Source organism: Centruroides vittatus, unplaced genomic scaffold, assembly GCF_030686945.1.
Source record: "Centruroides vittatus isolate TY-2023 unplaced genomic scaffold, ASM3068694v2 contig_628, whole genome shotgun sequence".
Lineage (NCBI taxonomy): Eukaryota > Metazoa > Arthropoda > Arachnida > Scorpiones > Buthidae > Centruroides > Centruroides vittatus.
The window spans coordinates 5,153,721-5,175,010 of NW_027122385.1; the positions used below are offsets into that span (position 1 = coordinate 5,153,721).

General features: G+C 29.7%; 1 protein-coding gene across 1 annotated transcript in view; it reads right to left on the reverse strand.

The window, feature by feature from the left end:
- Positions 1 to 21,290, reverse strand: part of LOC136979482 (uncharacterized) — a 120,900-nt gene continuing 99,610 nt past the window's right edge. The window contains exons 30-33 of the mRNA XM_067275489.1: positions 18,362 to 18,580; positions 8,969 to 9,191; positions 6,119 to 6,223; positions 1 to 98 (exon numbers count right to left, since the gene is read on the reverse strand). Of these exons, the coding sequence (XP_067131590.1) occupies positions 31 to 98; positions 6,119 to 6,223; positions 8,969 to 9,191; positions 18,362 to 18,580 (615 nt within the window). The 3' untranslated portion in view covers positions 1 to 30. The remainder of the gene's footprint in view (positions 99 to 6,118; positions 6,224 to 8,968; positions 9,192 to 18,361; positions 18,581 to 21,290) is intronic.

The window sequence follows — 21,290 nt, forward strand, 5'->3', positions numbered from 1 at the left end:
TAAATTAAAATTTTTAATATTTAATAAACCTCATAATTCACTGTGATCATTTGACTTTTTAGATTCATCTGAAGATTTTGTTGGCTCTTCATTAGTACCTGTAAAATAGAGATGCATGAGAATGAATTAAATAATAAATTAGTTTAGAAATATCATCATATTTAGTAATGTATTTACAATAAACTTAAAAATTTGAAAAAAAATATGAATAAATATGATTTCAAGATGTCAAAAATATAAGATTAGGAGGAAATAAATGTATCTACAATTCTTATTGTGACAGTGTCACAATGCTGGGCTGCAATTTTTAATGCTTTAATGTTTAATCATTTTAATTTAAAAGATCAAAAGACTTTTGATCCAGACTAAAAATCCAATCATGGGCTCTATTCCTTAAGTTTTGCATATCTGATCCCCATTTTTATCTATCTATTTTTGAGATTAAGGAAGGATGGATAATAGTGGAAATCTATAAGTCTGCAATTTGAAAATTGCAGTCCAATGATGAAAGTAAAAAATAATTTAATTGTACTTAAATTTTATTATGAGGATCTTTACAATTTAAATCAAAAAGTCAAATGATAGCTTGATTATAGATATATAGAATAAAAAAACACATGTTCTACACAAAATGTAGTCTCTTGTGGACAAATTGAAATTATAATCAATGAGTGACTGTGAATTAAGATATTTACAATATTTGAACATAAATATAAGTATAATAATTCTACAATATATTAGCAGAATATATTCTACCAAGAAAGAAGTCAAAAACAAAATTAGTATAACTAACAATAATTGATGTAATATTAAAACTTAAAAATAGATTTTGTTTTTATTTTATGATTAAGTTTTTAACATAGTAATGCTTAAAGGTATATCAAATAATCCTAAATTCACATATTTTATATTAGACACTAATGAAAATTTTATTTTGGAATTTTAATTGTTTTACTATTTCAAATTACATTACAAAAACCACAATTACTTTTGGGATGATAATGAAATATCTGCAGTAATAGAAGCCACTGGTTAAACAATGATTGCTAGTAAAACTAAACATTTTATAGAAAAAGCTTAAATCTTAAATATAACTAGAACTGAACTTTAAAGTAAGAACTATGAACATGTTCAAAGTTACATATAAATATTTACAATATTCAATTTAATATAAGCATGTAAGTGCATATGTTAAATCTTCAAGAGTGAGCCCAACCTCTTTCTTTAAAATTTTTGAAGTTTTTTTTTTTTTTTTTTTTTTGTAACTCTTTCCGCCCAGTGGGCACTAAGAGGGCCTCTTATAGCAAGCCCATTATGGGTTCGGCCAGGCCCACAATGGGGCGACCGGGTGGTAAGGGACGGGGACCGACATATCCGGAAGAACCACCCCCCGAAAAATTCCTGGGGATTTTTCGACCCGTCCGGATTCGATACCGGGTCCCCCAGGGCGGCAGGCTCCTAGCCTTGACCGCTCGGCCATCCGGCCGCTTAAATTTTTGAAGTTATAATGCAAAAAGTTATATTATTAAAAAAAAAAATAATTAAATAAATGAAATAAGTAATAACTACAGACCTAGAAATCCAACAATCAAATGTTATTTCTATTTTAGTACTTGATTTAAATTTTCATTTTTGGAATGTTTCTACATACAAAGTTCACTTTCAGACAAATTTAAAAGAAAAAATTAAGTATGAAAATATTTATATGTCAAATACTTACACCTATTTATGCAAATATAAGCACTACACAAAATCAATATCCAGCAAGAAACTACCAAAATCAGGTACCCTTTGCAAACTGATCATTTGACAACCTGAGGCCTCCACCATTCCCATCTTTAACCACCATATTCTCCTTTATGCATGTTACATCCACAACATTCTTATCTTGCAGCAGCACAAAACCTGTATTTGAGATTACATGCATAAAATCAACATAAAGAAATTGATTTTCATCCCTGCCCCATTTTTCAATCCTTTTTTTTCAAGATGGCCAGCTTCAATGCCCTAATTTGTTGAGCCTTCACTCATTTGTCTGATGGACAAATGAGTAAAGGCTCAACAAATTAGGGACTCTGAACATTCACCCAATATGCCAGACAACATGGGTATTCTCCAAACACCATCAAAGATCTAATTCATCTTTATTCCTCCACCATTATTGTCATGCCTAACAATTGCTCCCATGAAACCATAAATAAAGCTGTTACAAACAACAACAAAATTGTGCCCTTACAAAGAGATTGCCCAAAATAATAACTTTTGATTAGCTTTCAGAAGTCGTCCCTCAGTTTTCACCCTCCTCTGCAACACTACAACTATCCAGATATAAACCTCCTCCCTGGTATAGATACTATCCCTGTTACAGATCACAGAGCTAACCACAACTTAGAATATTAGGTGCTACAAGGCAACATTTGAACACCCACCTCAGAGAATATTGGATGTTCATCAGCACTTGCCACCACAGCATTAGCAACCTTTATTACTGATCCTGACACTGAGGCATGTCTTGACCAAGCATGTCTCCTAAATAACACCTCCCATAAAGAGTAATTTAAATATTTAGAACAGTTAAAAATTTATAAAGCTGCAAGAAAAAATGTAGTTATCAACTTTAGAGATGTAGACTCCTTCTCATGTGTGGAAGTCAATCTATGACAATTAGTCTTACAAACCCCTTCTATTTTGTCTCCCCCTTTTTGCATTGTGGACAGTGATCCACTATACTGTGTAATTCTTCTGTTCAAACCATTTGTTTTAACAGTTGCATTCGAACTGCAAAGATCTTTTAGTCTGACAATAATTGTTCAACAGGGATGTTTCATAGATTTTTGTAGCTTCTTGCTAGTATGTAGTGCTTATTTATATATATCCAGTTTGACTTTAAATTGAGTTTAAACTTTTAATAAAAGTTTTTTTTCTAATGTACTTTTGTTCGAGAAGTTAAACTCATATAAATTTAAATTTCCAAAAATTCCTTCTATTCAAAAACAAAATATTTATTCTGAAATTAATACTAATTTAAATTGTTTAATGTGGAAAGTGACAATTTATTAAAACATTTCTTTTTAGAAGTATCTTCTTAAAACTTATTTTAAATTATTTATTTTACAGTAATCTGTGTACATATTTTAATTTGAATTATTAGATATAAATCTGTAGCAAATTATTGTAATATGATTAGCAACTGTAATAACAAATACCAAACTCTGGATTTCTAAATCTTAACTTTAAATTTAGGATTTTTGTAAATTACATTAATGGCTCAATACAATATATACTTCAATAGAACACAGACAGCTTTGAACCTCAATTTATCATTCTACCTCTTCAGATCCTGCTGCTTTTATTTCATTTTACTGTAAGCTACTAAGTTGCAGTTAACAGAACAGTTCAAAATCAATTGTCTCAATTTTCAATATTTTGCTAGTCAGTATACTTAGCCATTATGTAAAACAAGCTTATCTTTTGGTGTCTTAAGAAAAGCCACAACAAAATGGATAGTAGAGTATATCTGAGTAGGACAAAAGGATAAACAGTAACAGTCACATGTGTGATGTAGATTGTTTAAAGGATAGAAAAGGTTCTTTCCTACAATGCAGCCTCATTACAACATATTTGAACTTTTTAAATCTTAAGAGCTACATTACATTGCGTCATTAGTGTAATTAAATTATACAGTGCTCCACAAAAGTATAGAACTGCTCAAAAAATTTGTCTTTTGAGGTCAGAACATGCACTAATAGATAGGTGCTGAATTACATGTAAAAAAATCTATTTCTAACTTATAAAAACGTAATTTAAGAAAACTGATTTGTGGCTAACTGCAAAATAGCGAGGAAGTCAATTTACATACTGCCACATAAGTACAGAACTGCCATCTTTCTTGCAAGTTTGAAGTGTAAAAGTATTTTTTTTTCATCATGCCTCGTGGTACCCATTTAACAGACTTTAATAAAGGACAAATTGTAGCTTTGAGAAGCACTGATTTAAGTCACCAGGCAGTAGCCAACAGCATCAAATGTTCAAAAAAGGTTATTCAGTATTATTTGTCAAATTCTGCAAATTATGGACCAAAGCGTAGAAGTGGATGCAAGCTTCAAAGCTTACCCTGTAAGACTTTACTGGAAAGGAGTAGAAGGCCCAACCTTACAGCATAGCCTTTGAAAGGAAGGATGAAGAATTTTAAAGGAAATGAGAAGAAGGGAGAAAAGAAAAGACTAATAGGAAAGTGTGAAACATGAGACCTCAGAGCACTCAGTCAGTTTTATTAATTGAAAATAATAAATGTACAAAATATGGGGCATAGCCCATAAGCAAATAGTGAATATAAAGAAATTACAGAAAGGTACGGACGCCCAAGGGGCTGCCTCTGGTGAGGCAGGTACAGCGATATACATATCCTGTAAGACTGCAGATGAATTATTAATGCAGCTTCTAATTCCACGCATAAAATTTGGGATGATTTGGATATTTAAGTACATCATGAAACTGTTTGATGGGTTTTACATGGCAACAACAACATTGATTTCGGATGAGAAGTGCCCTGCTCTTAAGCTTGAGCACAAAGCTGCCTAACACAATTTTGCTAGGTTATATGTATATGGCCATTCAATGGATTAAGGTACATTTTTTGTTTCATTTAGACCTATTGTCTAAATGAAACAAAAAACCAAGAAATAACAACCTTTTTGTTGTATAGATAATCTTTTCAGGTGGAAAAAAAATTTAATTTGGATGGGCCAGATGGTTTAGCATTCTAATTGCATGATTTACAAAAAAAAGCCCAAGTACTTTTTGCAAAGGAACTTCGGTAGTGGGAGTGTTATGGTTTGGGGTGCTTTTTCTGCATTGAGAAAATTGAATTTGGCATTCATTACCTGTTGATTGAACAGTGGCAAATATCAACAAGTTCTGGAGAACAAATTACTGCCATACAAACATAGATTCAGAGGAATTCCTTTTATTTTTCAACAGGACAATGCATCTATGAAACAGTGGTTTGGAAAATTTGGTTATGAAAATAAATGAATTGGCCAGTTCATTCTCCTGATTGCAACCCTATAGAAAATGTTTGGGAGATCTTGGTTGACTGAATTTATGACCAAAATCATCAGTATGCCAACACTGAACAGTTAAAACAAAGCAATTGTCACTACTTGGAACTCTCGAGGCATCGATCATAAAAAACTATGTTGATAGCAGGCCAAATTGCATTTTCAATGTTATCAGTAAAGGAGGTATGCAAATAAATTATTAAATTAAACTATTTTGTAGTATATAATTCTTTTTACATTCATTTACTAGTCAATTCTATACTTTTGTGGTGCTTAAAATCAGTTTTTTTTTACAATTTCTGCTGATTGCTGTGGGATAGGAAACAATGAGTTTTAACAAATTATGTTTTCATAAATCCTGAACAATATAAATAAGGTAGCTACCAGTGCTGCCGTTTCTAGAGTACTTTCAACCTCTCAGGGTAATGTTTAAGGTAGTCTTATATTTAGGGTAATTCTAGGGTAAAACTGTCCTATGATCTGATGCTATTACCCATCACACAAGTTTCGCTGGAAATTGTTTTAGCCAAAAACCGTTCTTTTTCCCTATAACTGGAGGCTTTTAGGATAGGACAACAGAAGCTAAAGAAATAAAGCAGATTGGCTCTAGGTACATGGGTGTACACTGTATAATACACACGGAGTAGGATTTTGCTTTTCTCCACCTTCATGTCATTGGGCCATTGACACACTACAGTATAAGTACAACTTTTGAATGACGTAAACAACTTTTATGTCATTCATCAGCTTATCTCACTTTGTGGCAGACAACACGTGTGACACAAATTTTGCCTGCAAGCGAACCATTTTGACTGCACCAGGCAGCAAACCTTTCCATGTTGTCCGATTTTTTTATCCGAACACGAGCTCGGAGAGTTTTCTGAATTTAGGGTAATCTAGGGTAAAACGAAGGTGCCATCTGGGTAGTTCCACCAGAAGCAGGCAGCAGCAATGGTAGCTACATCATATGTGTAATTCCTAACCTTTGTATAGTAAATTTGCAGCAGTTCTATACTTTTGTGGAGCACTGTATGCACTAAAATATAAAATTAACTTGCCTGTAATATCAGCAACATTTTCTTCCGTCTGTAAATTTTCTGGTATGTTTTCTTTTTCATTTGGTTCTATTTCTTTTTCAGAATCTATATCAGATTGTGTTTCTTCTATAAAAAAAAAAAAACAAATTATCTTTTATTTTATATATAGTGTTTATGACAATGATGGTGTTATTATATATATATATAATATATATATATATATATATATATGTGTGTGTGTGTGTGTGTGTGTGTGTGCGCGTGCGTATGTACACCACTCATTGTTGTCATAAAAATTAGCACACTAAGAAGGAGGTGTCAGAATCAAATGAAATTGTACATGTGAGTGTAAGTGATATAAGTAAGTGATTACAAAATGAAAGCAAAAGGTTCATTTATTGCAGAAAAAATAACAAATGAAAAAAGGTTCTAGTACCCTGTTGGGTCTCCTCTAGCATGAATACATGATGTGATAAGGATGAGATTGGAGGCATACAGGTGCTGTGTGGTGTCCAGCAGCATCACAGTCCACAATCGCTGTAAGCAGTCCTCTACTTCAGCCAAACTCATAGGCTGTCCAACTTGGTGTCCCAGGTGATCCTGACATGTTCAATCAGTGACAAATCAGGAGACTGGGTAGACCAGGTAAGTGTGGCTACATGGCAGATGCAATCCTGTGACAACCTTGTATGTGGTCGAGCATTGTCCTGTTGGAAAATGACTCTTGGGAGCCCTGCCATGACAATCAACACAAGTGACTGTGGGGTTTGCTAACATACAGCTGGGCTAACATGGTCCCTTGGATCACTACTAGAGGTGACCAGCTGTTGTATGTGATGGCACCCCAGCAGTGGGGCAATATGCTGCCCAAAAGTGTAGGCAGGATTGAGGCGTTCACCACGGGGCCTCCAGACATGAACACAACCATCATGAGCCCAAACTGATCCTGGCTCCATTCTGTTGCAGTTCAATCCCATTGGGAGAAACCCCACTCCAAATGGAGGCAATGGTGAGTGGGGGTCAATGGCAGCACATGTAATGGCCACAATGATATCAAATGTTTCTCATCCAGGTGTCTTGAAATGATATGGACTCACACAGACCTGTAATGACGATGCCATTCATATCCCAATGGTGACAATGATATAGTTGACTGTGTGTGAGAGTTCTCTCTTGTCCAGGGGTCCCAACACCACCTCAGAGTGTTGTTAGAATGACCTAGGTGGCAGGCTATCCAGTTAGATAACCATCTAGGTTTTCTCAACCCAATGATCCTTCCCCTCTCAGTTCCTGATTTAGTCTTTCATTGCAATGTAAAGGCCTCTCTAGTGATACAGCATCTCTCTAAAGGTAAACTACAGACAGGGTAGGGTGCCTTTGCATGCTTTTTGTATTGGCCAAGGAGTATGCAGTTTAATGCCTCTACTAGCATTACGCAATGAGCCATCATGCTATAACTAATCACCATACCTGCTTGAGATTTATATCACTGCAAAACTTGGCATGCAGATGACAACTCCTTCTTGTTGTACTAATTTTTATAGCAATGAGTGTATATAAAACTAATCTAAATAATTATTATTTATCTAGATGATGACTATCAATATCTATAGAAAAAGAATAACAAACATAGAAGTAAATTTCTAATTTTAAATTTATATTTAAAAGAAAAATCATACTTTTGGTTACTAAAACATCATTTTCTATTGATATTTATGTTACACTATAATACTGTATTATAAATTATAAGGTATAGGTAGGAAACAATACATGAGTCTATACATAAATAATCATTAACTATAAACTTATTGAAAATTTAATTACTATATTGAAATATTTTAGTAAATTTTTGAATTCTAGTAACAAAGCAAAATTGTAATAGTGCACATTTCTTCTGTTGTATTATAATTAAGTTAATAGTACTTCTAGTGAAAAACAAATCCACACTGCCTTTTAAGGTAGCCAAATGTTTTAGCATAAGTAAAAATACTTTTGGCCTTTGTAGGCCTATTTCAGTTAGAGAATTCTTGGAATGACACATTTGAATGTTACAGAATTGAATGACACATTTGAATGTTACAGATTTGAATAACAGATTAAATTTAAATTGACATATTAATATAGTACCTAAAATTAATCTAAATAAAACATAATTACGAAACAAATAAAATTAAAGTTTTAATTTTTTATGATTTTACATACAATAAAACATATACAATACATTTGGCTACCAGAAAAAGCAGCATAGATTTCTATTATTACAGTAGTAATATGCTTCAAAAAATATTCAAATAATTACTGTGATTTAATTACATTGAAGTCTTTTTTGTTTTGTTAGTTATTTTAAATGCATGTGCCACTTTTTTCTGTTTTAATTTTAGGAATTAATTTTTTCTTTTTAGTCATGCTCTCTTTTATAAAATTTGTTCTATAAACATTTTAATAATTAGTTATTCATATATAGATTCTTTATACTACTTCATCCTATACTTCAATACATAAAAAAAATTTGATATATCCTATAATACAATAGTCAAGATGAATTTATGTATTATTTGTCACTTGAATGCCATTAAAGTTATTTGCCACTTTAAATTTTTAAAAATTTTATTAAAATAAGAACTAATGTAACTACTACTTTAGTCCTCAATTTAATTAAAATACTTAAATAATTTTAAAATGAAACTGTATCTTTGACTATTCTAAAACATCTCAATCTAATTGAATTGAGTAACAAACATTAATAATTTTTCAAAATAATTTTAAAATTAACAAATGGTAATAAACATCTGAGCGATCTAAATTAATATTTGATCATATTTATACTTTAAATTTAAACTTTAATTATTTATCTTTTAAATTATATATTACCTGTAGATTCTGTTTCATTTGTTTGTGTATTATTTTTTGAAGTCTCTTTGTTACCTTCTTCAGTTTGTTTTGTTTTTGGAACGGCAAACCTTGCTTTATTTAACAAATATTTGACTTCTCGATCTAATGCAGCAATTTTTTCTGCTATTGATTTAATTGTTAACTTTGGATTTTCATAAAGTGGTGTATTTTCTTGCTCTTTTACACTATTATTTTTCCATTGCTAAAAAATATAAATATATACAATATTAAATTATTAAAATATTATAGTTTAACCATCAAATGTAACAATGTTCTAATATTGTAAATTACTTTGGTTTCTACTATTTTTCATAAAATTTTTAAAATGTTAAGTTTTATAAATTTTATTTTCTTTGACTTATACATTATCATTCATTATATAATCAACAATATTTTCTAGACGAGGAAATAATGTGAAAAACAAAATACATTAGCATCTTTTATTTTGTGAATCATAGAAAATTATGAAAAAAGAATTTAAAATTCCAATTGTTGAATGTCTATCTGGATATGACAGACAGGCAAAATTACAATAATAATACCAACTATTCTAATATTAAGAAACAACAAGTAGTTTTTTCACTAAAACGTTTATTTCTATAAATATCATCATAAAGGGTTTGGGATGCAAGCAGAGACATGAACTATGAAATGTAGCAATTTTGCTTTCCATCTCAGTGGACATATTTCCGTTAAGAAAACTCTCAAATGGATATAGGACTTTTAACAGCAGTTCAACTTCTGAGAGAGGCAGATACTAAAATAAAAATCTGCCTAGACCCAGTTCTTTACTAGATCTCAGATTTTGTTATAAATAGAAATTATTGATAAAAAAAAAAAGAACAAAGAAACAGCAAAGATTACTCCAAAGGAGAGTCAAACAAGAAATCCAACATTAGCTCTAAGTAGCTTGGACCTAAAAAGGTGTAATGATCTTGGACAGCTGAATATTTAGATCAATTTATTCAAAAAAAAAAAATATCAAAGTACTTTTGTAGTAGGGCAAATAAAGAACTGCTGACTATGGAGAAAAAGACAAATAATGTAATTTTCAACAGACCTATAACCTGAACACAGGATAAAAAATGACATATACTTTATCATCATCATCATCTCCGTTAATAAAAAATTATTTACTAACAATGAGAGGACATGGCTAGCTACCCACGGATTTTTGATCAATTGGGACATGGTGAAACCACATTAAAAATTAGCTGATACATGTCCAAGCTTTTCATCCAATGTGCCTTAAAAATATTAATTTTTGATTTTTGAAAATTCAAAGATTTGTAGCATATAGTTATAAGCCATGATTGAACATATATTTGAGAGCACCATGTAACACAGTTTGTTAAAAAGTCATTAATTAATGGTGACAAGCTATAGTTTTGTTTTGAATGCAGTTTTTTTTTTTTTGTGTGTGTGTGTGTGTGTGTGTGTGTGTGTGTGTGTGTGTGTGTGTGTGTTACTTATGTAATTTTACTTAATATAAAAAAAATTTTGCATTTGCATATTTAATAAAAGTATAAATAATCCAAAAATCACTTTAATCTTCATATTTCTAGCAGTTTTGTTTTCATTTTGAAGTAAGAGCATAAGCAGCATAAGCAGAAACTGTCACCAGTTGCAGAATAAACACCAATTATCTATTACGAAAAATGAAAAAAAAAAACCATTTCTTTATTCATTATCAATTATCCTTTCCAGTTTTTGAAGATGTAATAAAATATGCATGGTTTGCATTGAAACTAATTACACAACAAAACATATTTAACAATGTAAACAAAAAATATGCTTTCAATCCATTCAAGAACTGAGACAATTCAAATGTTGCTTTTTACATGCTCTTATGATATGTATCATCCAACAACTTGTAAGTCATCATAATAAGTATAGATATTCCTTGATTAATGCAATTAATTAATCCCTTGATCCTACCATATATATCAAAATATGGTATCTATTGTTAAGTAAAGACAGCTGGTAAAGCTATGTAAATTAAAACTTCTGCCACACATATAAAGGGATTGCTGCAATTAATTTCACACATTAATCAAATCCTGTCAGCATTGAAAGAATATATAAGGAACAAAAAAAATTTATCAAAATTTAATTAAAGCAAAAAAAAAATATTTTTCGGAAATGAGTGACCAACTATTGAAGGCCAGAGATACCAAAAAATTTTGGATTATTATTAATCAAGTCTGTAATAAATTGCAAATTACAGGTCCCAAGTGCTGTGTGTGATAAGTGAAAGCAATACCTAGAGGAATTTTCTATTACTTATATAAATAAATACAAAGAGCAGAAACTACAATGTATTTTGACCACGATCCAACCAATAATAGAAATATTTAATGTAGAAAATTTACATAGATGTATTAAAAATTTGAGAGAGAAAACAGCTTCTGGTGCTGACTAATGGAGTCAGCACCAGGATACCAACTTGATAATTAAAAATGTTTCGATAGAAGGTATTCACGCATTGTCTAATCTATATAATAATTTCTATTACACGGGTATAATACTGAAAGATTAGAATAGAGTCATTTTTCAAATGATATTTAAAAAAGGAATATGAAACTGCCCAGCTAATTATCATCCTATCACTCTTCCGTCTAGATTTTGCAAATTGTTTACAGCAGTATTAATGGAAAAGTTTAATGAGTGGACTGATACTAATAAATTCCTCAATTATACATAGTTTTCATTCACAAAAAAACGGAGGTACTCAAATTGCATTATTCACATTGATGGCACTAGTTCAATTGCAATTATATAAAAAGAGAAAATCTATGCCTTATTTTTGGATTTGAAAAAAGCGTATGACTGTGGTTATTGCAGTATTGCTAAATAAGTTGAGTAAATACAGAGCAGATACTTGTATGATTAGAATAATTGACCAATTGTTAGGTCACTATGAAGTAGCAATAAAACAATTTGACAAGAAATGGCCAGCATTGCAAGTGGACAGAAGACTACTACAGGGAGACCCATGGTCCCCACATCTTTTCAATTTTTTCCTATCTGATATAAATGAATGTTTTGAGATAGAAGACGATGGTTTCGATATAGATGGCCAAGTAATTCACTCCCTATCCTATGCTGATGATATTGTAATAGTCGCATCCATAGCTGCAGGACTCCATAGGAAAATGAAAAAGTCCAAGAATAGTGTAAAAGTTGATAGTATAAAATTAATTATTAATCCAAGCAAATCTTCAATTATGATATTTCAAAATGGATCCAGACTTGCAAAAAAGGACATCATTCTACTTGAACAAAGAACAACTTAAGATAACACAAGAAGTTAAATTTTTGGGAATTATACTGACTTCCACACTAACCTTTGAAAAGCAATATAAAGAATCTATTCAGAGATATAACTGACTGATTAATAACATGGTAAAACTCTTTGCTCAAATTATGCTAAAAAAACATATATATCCATTTTAAACTGTTTACTTCCATAATCCTTAATGTGATGGCCTACCTCACCAATTTGGAGTCTAACAATATATAAAAATTTGAAATAATCCAAAATAAATTCATTCAAAAAATTTTTACTCTGGACTATAACAGCTGGATACACTCTCAGAATTGAACTCCAAAGATTCAAATTAACTCCCTTCTTTGTTAAAAGATTTATTAACTTTCTTTATAACATCAGAGACAATGGCAACCTACCAACAAAACTACTACACTTGCTGTATAAAACATCTTGTCAAAATCCCCAAAAAGTTCCTGGATTAGTCAAATGAGAAATATTGTCAATGAATATGGAGTTTCTATAATTCCATTGTTAGAAAATTCAGAAATTAGTGATTTAATAAAGAAGCAACTAATCCAAAATACATTAGAAATTACTTTAGCTCAAGATATTGAAGAAATGCATAGGAGAAAAGAATCTAAATGGTATAATATCATATTGGACTACCCTTTTAATAATAATTATATGTTATCTAATATGCTGTTTACAATCAATTTTTACAAGAAATTTTTTATACAACTTAGATTAAATAGCAAAATGATTATAGTTAACAACAGAATATATGAATTTTCAAAAATAATCTATCCAAGATGCCAAGATTTATTTACCAAATATCACATTTTGTGAGTGTAAAAAGGGATACGAACTAAGAAACAGAGAATTTAAATCAACTAAATACCTTTAAAGAAGAAAATCAAATGTATCATTTATTTCACTATACAAATTCTGTAATAATTTACAAATTACCGTATTTTACAGACTATAAGACGCACCTTAATTTTTAAGCAATTTTTTTTAAAAAAATACCTATAAGACGCACCTGAATTTTGGAGGCAATTTTTTGAAGAAAAAAGTGCGTCTTATAGTCCGTAAAATACGGTATACAATTATGTAAAAATCTTTTGTAATCAACCTTTTTAAAGTTATATGTACAGTACTTGAACCAATACAACTAATGAATGTATTAAAACTAACCGGTGATACCAAATCATATTATTGTTACGATGAATGTGAATACAATGTAATAACACCCTGTAATGACAGGCTATGGCCTAATATGATAAGTAATAATAAATAAATTAATTAATTCTTCCATAACAGAATGTTAATAAAAATCAAATATTCTATTTTCAATTCACATATTGATACAAAGAAAACATAAAATTAGTTTATATTTTTATCCATCACTCAATTTATTTCTATGTAGAAAAAACTCAAAATTTATTTATTCATTTTAAATTTAATATTTAAGTTCAGTTAGGTCTACTTAAAATAAATGTTTTGATGCAATAGTAATTTAATTACTAAGATATCTGTAATATTTCTAAGCCCATATTATTTTGATATACCTATTTCTAGTATCTAGAATGGTAATTTATTCTTCAAACTCATTTTTAAAAATAAAAAATTTTATTTATATTTTATTAGAAAAGATAAATGCCAAATCTTATTTTGATAAGTGCCATTATTGTTTGTATTAGTCTAATAAATAATTGAAACATTATCAAGTTGAAAAAAATTCACGACCAGATACTAATTTTCATGATTGTAACCTGTATTTGCAAAAAATAAAAAATTATTCTTCTACAGCACAATAAAATTTCTATCCTTTTCTAGACCTTTTAGTAAACAATTTAAAAAACAAGCATAATCTATAAAATATATTACCTATTACCTACTGCTAAAAATGACCACAAAAGTAGATTTAAAAAAATAAAACTTTAGGTGTTAAAGTTTAAATTTATTTTTCCTGTAAATTTAATTTTATTAGATATAAATTAACTTATAACCAACTTGTAAGTGTATTTGAATTTTTAACTCTAGGATTTTGGAACGTCTTTGAGAAAAGCAAGGTCACAGTTAAATAATTTAAAAGTTGGAAATGTAAATAAATTTTAGTTATTTGACCTCCCTATACTAATATTAATATAAAAGTATAGGCTACTTATTTTGCAGAAATATTAGATATAGAATAAACGTTTTATAGATTTTGGATCAGTGATTGCACTTACATTGCAATGACATCAGTGACCTCATTTAGTTCATGCTTGACGAGAAAATTTTCCTCAAGTTGCATTTTTAAATATTTTGGCAAATGGCATATTTTAAACTTATTTTGTTAAATTTAAAATTTAAACTTTAAAAAAAGATATCCTGTCACTTCTATAACAAATTTTTAAAAAAAATCTTTCCATAGTGACCACATGATGTTCTATTATCCAATCGGAAATTAACAATATAATGAACCCTTTATTTAGAAAGTGTTACTGCTCATCTAACTAACATACATACAATTTATCTTTGTTTCATCAATGTGGAATTAAGAAATGGCTTTGTCAAGGGGTGTAGATGCAACATTACATCATCAATAATCAAAACAATAATTATTCAACATCAACCTGTGCCAACTCCAGATCAGAATCCAGAAACATATAGACCATTACCTGACGCTCATGTAGATATTGCTAAAGTTGTGGAAAACTTAAAGTTAAGAAGACCTAATATGGTTCCAAATGAAATGAATTCTGCTTTACTAAGTGCTCTAGTGATGCTTAGAGCTCATTACCAACAATGTCATGTAATTGCTGTTCGTCAAAAACAAGATTATATGGCTCGAAACGAGACTGCTCCAGTGCAGTTAAATGAATATCTCTCGACCCTAAATGTGTCTATTCAACAGTTAACTCAACTTCTGCAGACAATAAGAGCTCAGCAGTCGCAAATACATCAGGCTCAGCAAGCAGCTGCAGGAATTAGGTTTCGTAATCCTCCATGGAATCAAAATAATCGAATGAATCATTTGAATAGAGCAAATCAAACACAGGCATATAAAATAACATTAACCAGAGGCACATCATCTCAAGGACAATCACCAGCTTTGGGAATGTTCAGAATGTTCTACAACAAGGACCTCGAGGACCTTCTACAATTAACATTCAGTTACTTTCAAACAATCGCATACCTGTCATAACTACTACTAGCCAAAGACTACCAGTAAATAATGCTCGGTATGCATCATCTGTTTTGAGAGGTCATGCTGGCTGGAAATAACATTTTATTAAACAACAACAACAACAACAACAACAACAACAACAACAAGACTACTTTTTGTTTTAGTACTCCCGGAAATACAAATGTGCCTCAATTCAACATAGGCAACGGAGTAACAATAACTCCAATATCTAACCCATGCCAGTCTCAACACAATCACTCATTTCCACAAGACTCCACTCAAGAACCTGTTATTACTGAAGCAGAAGACTGAAAACCCAGTTCCAAAAATCTGGCCACAAAGTTCTCATACATCATCTGTTACCATAACGGAATTAGAATAATATGACAAATTTTTCACGTGAATTAAATGTTTGTATAGTTCTTTCATCTGTGGCACTTAAAACTTCCTCCAGAAATGGATTGAAATCCATTTGTGGTGGGAAATAAACCATTCCACAAACACCAAGGAATATCATCAGTTGTAACAAATGTGATGTGTTCTCCCCTTACAAAGACAAGAAGTAAACAATGATAAGTGTTTATTCATTGTAGAAAATGAAATTAATCATATAGATATATTTGTTTAAAAAAGTTTTGTTTCTGTTTTTTGTTAAGCAAATATATCAGTATATGAATGACAGTGTGGTGTTTATAAAGCATATAGAAAATATTTTCAATTTTAATTTAATTTAAACAGTATTCAAACACATTAAAATATTTATAAAAGTACATTATATGTTTAAGTATAAAGTCTTGAAAGTCTTGAAAGAGTTTTTCAATTTCAGATCATTTTCATTTATTAATATTCAGTTAAATATTAAATCAAACGAATATAGCATACTGTGTGAAATATATGAAAAAAAGGTGAAAAGTGGGATATGATATTATTCTGTCATCAAAATAACAATTGTGCCAATTCTATAAGTATAGTTAAGTATAAATGTTTTTTCTGTGTACATATTTATTTTTAAAACATACTTAAACATACATTGTACAAAAATAATCATCATTTCTTTTTTACTTTTGAACATTTAAGTTCAATAGAATAGTGAATACAAGAAACTTTTCCAAATGCCATAACTTGACAAAAATGTTTTACTTTCTGCAGACACCAGGTAGTCATTTTAATCAACATTATTATAGAGTTTATAGATTTTAAAATTGAAATTTTAAATAACAAAACAACAAAAAATAATTCTATAGATTAAGTTGTATAAATATATTTCAGTTTTATTCATATTGATGAATAGAAAAATAGAGTTAACTATTTATTTATAATTCATTAACAATATGTCAATAACAATCATTCCAAATTTTTTGTCTAAGATAAGTATTAAAAATTCTATTGAAGTATTATCATTGAATGATAAAAATCTGAGTAATTCTATTAATTTCCTACAAAAAAATATTAATTATAAAGTTATTTTTAAGTTATTTGATAGTATTTTTATTCTTAATTTTCAAAAATAAACACTGTAATCAAAATTATTTTAATCAAAAAAAATATTGTATTTTTTTTTTTTTTGCTTACTTAATATTTGAGTTGCTTAAATATAATATCACTTGTAATATTTTTTAGTGAAGTGATTCATTTTGTGCTGATTATAATAAATATTAAATGTATAGTTTGTTATCTATGGGGAGACACATTTTTGTTTTGAGTTTATAAATAACTGGAAATGTTATTTCTTACAGGTTCCGGTCAAATGTTAATCCTAGTTAATCTTTTGTAAGAAAATTTTCTTTCTTAGATATTGTAGGAAAAATGTAAATGCTGTTTGTGGTTATATTATAAAGGGCCAATTCCTGTGTCTGTATTCATATTTTATTGTGTGGACATTGTGGATGTTTAATTTTGCAAAATTTGTCATATTAGATGTCATGTTTCATAATCAAAACGATATTAAGATGTCTAATTCTAATGGAAGACAGCAAGAAAATCTTTTAAAAGACAATAGTGTGTTTACTCAGAATGTAGTGTACAAAGGAAGATGATTATTATTTTACTATAAGGACCTAAATCTGTTTATGTATGTGTAAGTAAATTCTGTGTAACTCCTACAATTTTTGTTCACTCCAGATGAAATTTTGTTTTGTTCTCTTTATATGTTACAACAGTTAGTACAAACTACTTAATTTGTATTAATATTAACAAGTCTTCTTAAATCTCTTGAAATTTCTACTCATCTCAATTCTTCAATATCTACTTTCTCATCCATCATGCTTGATGGGGGAATTTCTAGCACCTAATATGATTTAATGCATTACAAAGAAAACTTGTAAAAATATTGAATGCTTTATGGAGTACACAAATTATTGGATTTGTTTAAATGTGAAATGAAATGTGTATGCACTATCAAGTATGTATATAATTTTAATTAATAGAAATACTTGAATATTGTAATTCCTAACTGAATTGTAATTTATATAATTTATAATTCAGTTAAGAATATTACATGATTACCTGAACTTATCTTAAGCATACAACTGTTAATCCTACATGATTAACAGTTAAAAATTTGAAAATAATAGAAAAAAAAATTGTTTTCTGAAATGTTATATTGTGATCAAGGTGTCAAAAAAGTAAAATGAAAAATTAATGAATAAATTGTGTGCAAGATATATGCTATTAAAGTCCTTGATGAATTATAAGGAAAAAATCTAGAATCATATTTTACATTATTTTATGTTATTAAAAAGTATTAATGTTTTATCATCTTTTCTGTAATTAATTATCCCTTAATAGATATAATAGAAAACAAAAATTAAAACTTTAATAGTCATCTTATAAGTTATCTCTAAATGTACAGTACACCATATATTCATTTTAAAAGTATAAAAACATTTAGAAAAAAATATTAGACAAAAAAGGAAAAAGAAAAACTTACTTCTGTTTCACTTATCAGTTTTTCTAATGTAGTAATCTCAACATCTGTAAATATCTGTTCCTCTTTTGGTACTTTCTGAGCATTTTTCAAAAATATTGTACTTATATTGATCATATCATTCAAGGCATTAATTGCATCAGGACGATCTTTGTGTTCTTGTACTCTTTTAAATAACTCTTTTGTTAATGATTTTAATTCAGATAGCTTTTCTTTGAATACCTAAAAGAAAATGATATATAGTTATAAAGTATATACATTTGTTCCTCAATCTATGCAGTACTTTTTATACTTTATTACACAATAAGTAATCACTCCATATATAAGTTTTTTTTAAAACACTCTTACATACTGTCTCATATGAAATTTTTTGCACAATCTCATTTTACATAATTAAAAAAAAAAAAAAAATACAGTGGTACCTCATACTTCACACAGCTCTAACTTTGAACATTCTAGTCTTTAAATGCTAAATTCAAGAGACAAGAGAGATTCAACATAGTTTGAACTATGCATCTACATTCAAACTGAGCATAAAGTAAAAAATGCACTTGCTGATAAATACCATCTGTTGTGCACCCTACTTCTCTTTTTCTCTTGCTGTGAAAGTATCTCTTGTGTTCCAAGATGAGTATAGAAATAAAACTATACTTGCTTACTAAAGAGACAATATCATAAAATAAAATAAACAACCATTCAAACTTCTTAAGATTAAAGAATTTTTGCTGAACGTTTTCAAACGCATTAAGCGTCCAACTTCAGTTACTTCTTTAAATCAAATATGAAATTTGAACAAATATTACGTAAATTAATGGTACGATTACAATAAATAAATAAAAAATAAAATAAAATAAACAGAATTATCGTAATTTACAAAATTATGCCAATATTTCATAAACAAATAAAAATAAAATAAAAACAAAACAAAAAATAAAAAACAAAACAAAAAACCAACATGAGGTTTAAAATCAATCACGGATTATCGCAGTACTTTAAAGACTTCTAAGGGCTAGAAAGCCCAACAACATAAAACAAGACCAACACCAGCTCTAGGATTATCGTACTTCTATAATTAGTCCAAATCATCGCACAAAGATTTCCAAGCCGTGGAAAGCCCATCAGCGTCCCTATAATTAATGCATTGTGTACTTCTCTGAGCTCTGTGGATTTCCAATTTTTCAAAAAACTTTATCGTGTGTTTCGATCTAGTAGACCTGATGATAGAGGCTTGGTCCCAAAAGACCGTGATACCCTGCTGCTTAGCATAATTGGCCAGGACTGTACTATCAACCGATTTTTCCACTGACCGCTTGTGTTCATTAATCCTCTTTTTTAAATTTCTCAATGTTGCCCATTAAAAGAGGATTAATGAACACAAGCAGTCGGTGGAAAAATCGGTTGATAGTACAGTCCTGGCCAATTATGCTAAGCAGCAGGGCATCACGGTCTTTTAGGACCAAGCCTCTATCATCAGGTCTACTAGATTGAAACGCGTGATAAAGTTTTTTGCAAAATTGGAAATCCACAGAGCGCAGAGAAGTACACAATGCATTAATTATAGGGACGCTGATGGGCTTTCCACGGCTTGGAAATCTTTGTGCGATGATTTGGACTAATTACAGAAGTACAATAATCCTAGAGCTGGTGCTGGTCTTGTTTTATGTTGTTGGGCTTTCTAGCCCTTTGAAGTCTTTAAAGTACTGCGATAATCCGTGATTGATTTAAACCTCATGTTGGTTTTTTGTTTTGTTTTTTATTTTTTGTTTTATTTTTATTTGTTTATGAAATATTGGCATAATTTTGTAAATTACGATAATCCTGTTTATTTTATTTTATTATTTATTTATTGTAATCGTACCGTTAATTTACGTAATATTTGTTCGAATTTCATATTTGATTTAAAGAAGTAACTGAAGATAAACGCTTAATGCGTTTGAAAACGTTCTTAAGATTAAAGAATTTTTGCTGAAGTTTGAATGGTTGTTTATTTTATTTTATGAGTATAGAAGCAATGAAGCCTAAAAGGAAGGCTGTAGTATTGATGATTGAGGTAAAACAAGAACTTATCCAAAGCATAAAAGTGGTCCAAATATGGTGGCTATGTTTAAGGTACTGGAGTTGATGATATGCACCATTCTTAAGAACAAGGATGTAATTGGCTGCTGATATCATCTCAGAAGATTATTTGTATGAAAATCAAGCAAACTGCATAATGACCTAAAGAAATTCAACATCACGACTTCTCACTAAGGTACAGTAAATGCAATTTTCATTTATTATATGGTGTGTATATATAGTTCATCTATTGTTTTCATGTTTTAATACATACATTATTTATGGCATTTAGTTGTGTTATTTTTATCTTAAATTGTGTGTATTTGCTGTTTAAGTTTATCAAAAAGAATATTGTTCACGTTCTGAAAATAGATATAATGGAAAGTGAATTATCCATGTGATAGGTGCCAAAAGTTTCCAGCCTAACTATATTTTAGACATGATAGCAATAAAATGACAATGGTGTCAGATAGCACTATCTGTATGTGGGCTAATAAAACAGTTTTTCTTGATAATTTGCATAAGTCACTTGGAAACATTCATTTATTTAGACTTGTTACATTAATTTGTATCATGTTTGCCTCTTGCAGGACAATGCACCAGTGCACATGGCTGCCATTGCCAAGGCTACTGTGAAGAAGTGTGGGTTCAAGAGGCTTGACCATCCACCCTACAGTCCCGACCTGGCTTCTAGTGATCATCATAATAATTTCAATAAATATAATAGATAACTGGAAAATGTAAAAAGTACAATACGGTAAGAAGTTTTCATCATTCTGACTTGTTTTAATTGATTAGAGCTGTGCATAGCTTACTAAGCATCTTAGTACAAAAAAACTATTCTAGAACCTGGAGGGATTTGATTACTTTATAAAAC